General features: G+C 35.5%; 1 protein-coding gene across 1 annotated transcript; it reads right to left on the bottom strand.

Annotated features, from left to right (window-relative positions):
• Window positions 1–219: 219 nt before the first annotated feature.
• Window positions 220–2894, bottom strand: LOC113229832. The gene is made up of 2 exons (XM_026463514.1): window positions 2838–2894; window positions 220–1253 (listed from the first exon to the last, which is right to left on the bottom strand). The coding sequence occupies exon 2, from the start codon at window positions 1247–1249 to the stop codon at window positions 401–403; it is 849 nt and encodes a 282-aa protein (XP_026319299.1). The 5' UTR covers window positions 1250–1253; window positions 2838–2894; the 3' UTR covers window positions 220–400.
• Between the last annotated feature and the right edge of the window lie 1415 nt (window positions 2895–4309).

Below are 4309 nucleotides of genomic sequence, written 5' to 3'. Positions count from 1 at the left end.
CGTAACATACGTACAAAAAAAAACATACAGCCGAATTGAGAACCTCCTCCTTTTTTTGAAGTCGGTTAAAAATAGGTACAATGTCACATAAGTCGGGATTGTCCAGACACAGATAGGATTCAAAACGTATTCAGGAAATTCAAGGTATGTTGGCTGTTAGGAATTTTATTAATTAAATAATAATAAAATTTGTACTAAAATAAATTTTGAAACCATGAATAAAAATATAATAATTTGAATAGAATAACCTAAATAACACATACATCCATATTTATATTTTCACATTTTAACTGTGAATGAAGAATTAATCTTTTTAATTTAATTTTAAAATTAATGTTATATGAAAGGTCCCTGATCGGCGGCATCTTGCACTTTCTTAAGAAATCCCATGAACAGCTCATTAGTTTGATGGGCCGCTGCAAACTCGGAAACTTCTAGTGCATTTTCTGGCGTTACTTTCGATAATAGTTTTGATATACACTGGTGTTTCAATTCCTCCATCATGTAACATGAAGCAAGCAACAAAAGGTTTTCTAGGCCCTCGTCTGGTAACACGTCCAAGTATATATGTATAGTCTTTCAGATGTTGTAGCGTTGATAAGTCGGTTTCGGAAAACTTGTACCACCTATTTTCAAGCCAGTCGTTCTCGTTTTCTAAATAACCTATAAGCATTGGACTGGCGATGGCTAGCACAACTTTATGCACAGGAATAGACCCATTTTCACAACGCAACTCGAAGTCTGTTGGTAATGTGTCATTATGTAGAGAAGCAAATGGATTTCTTTTCATACAATTTTTTTCCAATGCAACTGAGAGTATACTACTTCCATTAATTACAGATATAACACTACATATGTTTGGGAAGTGATAAAAGTCTTCGTGATTAACAAGGTTTGACTTAATTATATCGAATTCTGACATTGCATACCATTTTCCTTCATTTTCATATTCAACTTTATCTTCAAGAGTTTTCAATATCTTCACCACTCTAGTATGCGCATCTATATTTATTGCTAAATTAATATGAATATCACGGTACTTTTTATCTGTATTAATCCATTTTTGATTTTCCAAGAAACAAATATCGAATTCCAAAATTCCTTTGTCTGTCGTACGATGTCTTATACGAAACTTTAGTTCACCAATGCTCATAATAGAGCTTAGTTTCTCAGATGTTGACAATTCATTAATAGAGAACATTCCTTTGTACTCATGGGGATTACTGGTTGCAATTTGTTTGACTTCCATTGTGCTACAAAATGAAATAAATAGTAGGTTAGGTATATACATATTATTTATTATGTGCTTAGATAGTAATATAACAAGAACATAAATAAGTACATTATAATAAAATTTTAAATTTGTATATTTTGCAGGAGGTACCCTATGGTGTTTCGAGATTAGGTAAGACACCAACAGAAATGCACCTTCACGAAATTATAATACCTTGTTCAATGAAACTCTTCAATTTATCAAACTGATGTGACTACATATTAAATATGGAAAGTATGTCATAACTAGGATGCTTTGCAATGCTTTAAGAAAAACTTAGGCAATAAATAGGAAAAATATTGACAAACTAGACTCGGCGTAGTGTGTGTTCAGATTACTGCTCTTTCATTGTGGAATATGTCAAAATATTTCAATACAATTTCGTAGTTAGTGGTTTTGTTCCTTTAGGGCTTTAGAAAAAGAAAGACAAAACTGCGCAACAAAACATTTACTAAAGCCAACGGCCAGCTCAGTTAGATACAAAGGGCGTGGTTAGGACACACATGGACAAGTCCGATTGTTCTTCCTCTACTTATGTACTGCCCTCATACCGTGTCCGGGTGGAAGATGGAACGCTCAGCAACTGCGAAATGCCGGCTTATAACAGCCGGTTGCCTGGTCAATGGTAGTACTCAAGCCGAAAGCGAAGCAGAGGCAACAATTTTCAATCAGGACTTTGAACCCTGGAACGTGCCTTTGAACAAAAACCGTTGCACACTGTTCCGGAAAACACCACTCTCAGCCACCGCAACGGCAAAATGGACTTATGTAGTAGTGTTGCCGTGGTTGTTTACAATGAAACACGGAGTTACAATATGTAAATTAAAGCGCTAAATAATTTTGTGCAAATGCGAGGGTGAACTGAAACATTAAACTATTATTTACAAGCACAAGCACGATCAATATTATCTTTTGCAACATTAAATTTATATAATTAAAATTGAGATGAATTTACAGTTAACACAAATACTATAATCATGACGTGACAACTGCAACATCCCAAGCATTGCGAATACGTTACAAATACATAATTTGTCCAAAGACCGGCCTAGCAACAAGCAACAACAATACCACTTACCCAAACTGGGGATACACTTATTCACTATTAAAATGTATTTATGATGTATTGTCAGGAAAGTAAAGTGACGAACACTAAAATACGGTTACGATTTGAAAAAATACGCAGCAGCTTGCAGCAGCGATAAGTGACGTGCGTTCTCTTAAGAGCTATTGGAGCGTCTGCCGTGGCGTGGCGGCGAGGACGCGGAGCCGGCAGCGGCCGGCGTGGGCGCATCCAACGTGACGTCAATGTCGAACAAAAGAACAGATTACTGTCGTGAAATGTAAAATGATTGTATTTAAACGCATGATGATGAACTCTGCCTACCACAGACCACCTATGTACATACTTATAACGTCAGTAAAGAGCTGAGTTTGTGCTTTTTGAATTTTAAAGTAATATCTACGCTACCTACTGAAAACACGCCACTAAATTTAAAGCATCAATTTTTAAAGTTTTTGTCTGTTTTTCTATGGGTACGTACACGCTCCTGTGCCGACTTACCTAGGGCTCAGGTTGTGCGGCACACAGGGTTGCAGTAAACTAGGGAGCCAGAGGGCTGAGCGTCTCTCGGGTCATTTTTTAACACAATATACTAGTTTCTGCTTAATTTTCATGTTATGTGCTGTTTGTCATTTAACAAAGGGCTTTGGTAAATGAATAGTCTAAACTAATCACGACTCGTTTCTCAATTACGCTGACAACTGCAGCTTATCGACGCACAAATGATAAAGAAATGGATACTTTTTGTAGATTAAGAACTTTAATATCTGTTTTTTAAATTAGCTTGATTAAAATGACACATATATAGTTTATGAAATAGTGATACAATACGATGAGTGAAATCGAGAATGGATGTTAAAATATGTCGACTGAACTACGATATATTTTAATCAGTGTTATTATATCATAGTGATAACTGAAATCAACTCAATAATTACAACGAATGATGTCGAATCATCGTGTCACGAGTATTTGTTAATTTTCAGTTTCTTTAGATCCTTAGGTAATTTTGATCAAGAAGGTAAATATATATATAATTATACTTATATACCGCTATTTTCAAAGAGGTCCCACTTGTAAAAGTTGTGAAATATGCAGATCTCGTAAGTTGACGCGAGCTCTACGCCAGAGGAATAAAATGATAACTTTTTTATGAATTCTGGCTTGGTAGATTGTATGCAGTATTAGTTAATACAAATAACAAGTTTCTTGTTTTACTTATTTATATTTGAGTAGTTTCCGGCAAAAATGACCTTAACTTTGTAATCAGCTACTTAATTCAATGCCCTTAAAGTTAGTTGCCGGAGAGTTATTTAAGTCACAGAAAATACAAGCCCAAGCAATTTAATTCGCCATCAAAAGTTTAATACCTACTGGCAAAGCACATAAAATATTGATTGCCAATATTGTAATTGAAGGCGTTGTAGTTAAGCTAAATTTAGAAAAAAAAAGTTGTGGAAAAGAATTAGAAAGATTAATAATTCATTAAATTAAAATATATAGAGTACATAAAATACTATTTTGAAAAGTTTAGATAACGCAAGTGAACTGTGAAATTATGCGAATGTACGCGTCCGTATACGGCGCGCGGCGGGCTTGCACACATACAAGCCACGCCTGTCCATAGCAGTTGCAGAGCCACTCAGAGCTTTAAATCACAACGATCTTACGGGCCCTGCTACTGCGCCCGTCACCTGAGACTTAAGTTGAAAAGTTTCATGTACGTACCTGTAATTTCGCCAGCACCCTTATCCTTCAAAATTGGAACGTGGTAATACTCACATAACTGATTGGCGGCAGAAATAGAGAAGGTGGCAGTACTTCCCTGGACGAACTCTTTCACAAGGAGCTCTACTGCTACTAAAAAGTTTCCTTTACAATTTTGCAAACGGGTTTTATAAAAGGCAAACTACCGGATCAAAGGAATTTTTTCTGAGTGTTCGATCTTTGTATTAATAATTATAACAAACTAG

This window comes from Hyposmocoma kahamanoa, unplaced genomic scaffold (assembly GCF_003589595.1).
Source record: "Hyposmocoma kahamanoa isolate Upper Pololo Valley unplaced genomic scaffold, ASM358959v1 62, whole genome shotgun sequence".
In the NCBI taxonomy this organism is placed as follows: domain Eukaryota; kingdom Metazoa; phylum Arthropoda; class Insecta; order Lepidoptera; family Cosmopterigidae; genus Hyposmocoma; species Hyposmocoma kahamanoa.
Note: the sequence above shows the minus strand (reverse complement) of the source record. Positions and strands in the feature narration are given on the sequence as shown.

Excerpts from the sequence above, each read along its gene's own strand:
- LOC113229832 (XM_026463514.1), bottom strand. The coding sequence starts at position 1,249 with ATGGAAGTCAAACAAATTGCAACCAGTAATCCCCATGAGTACAAAGGA.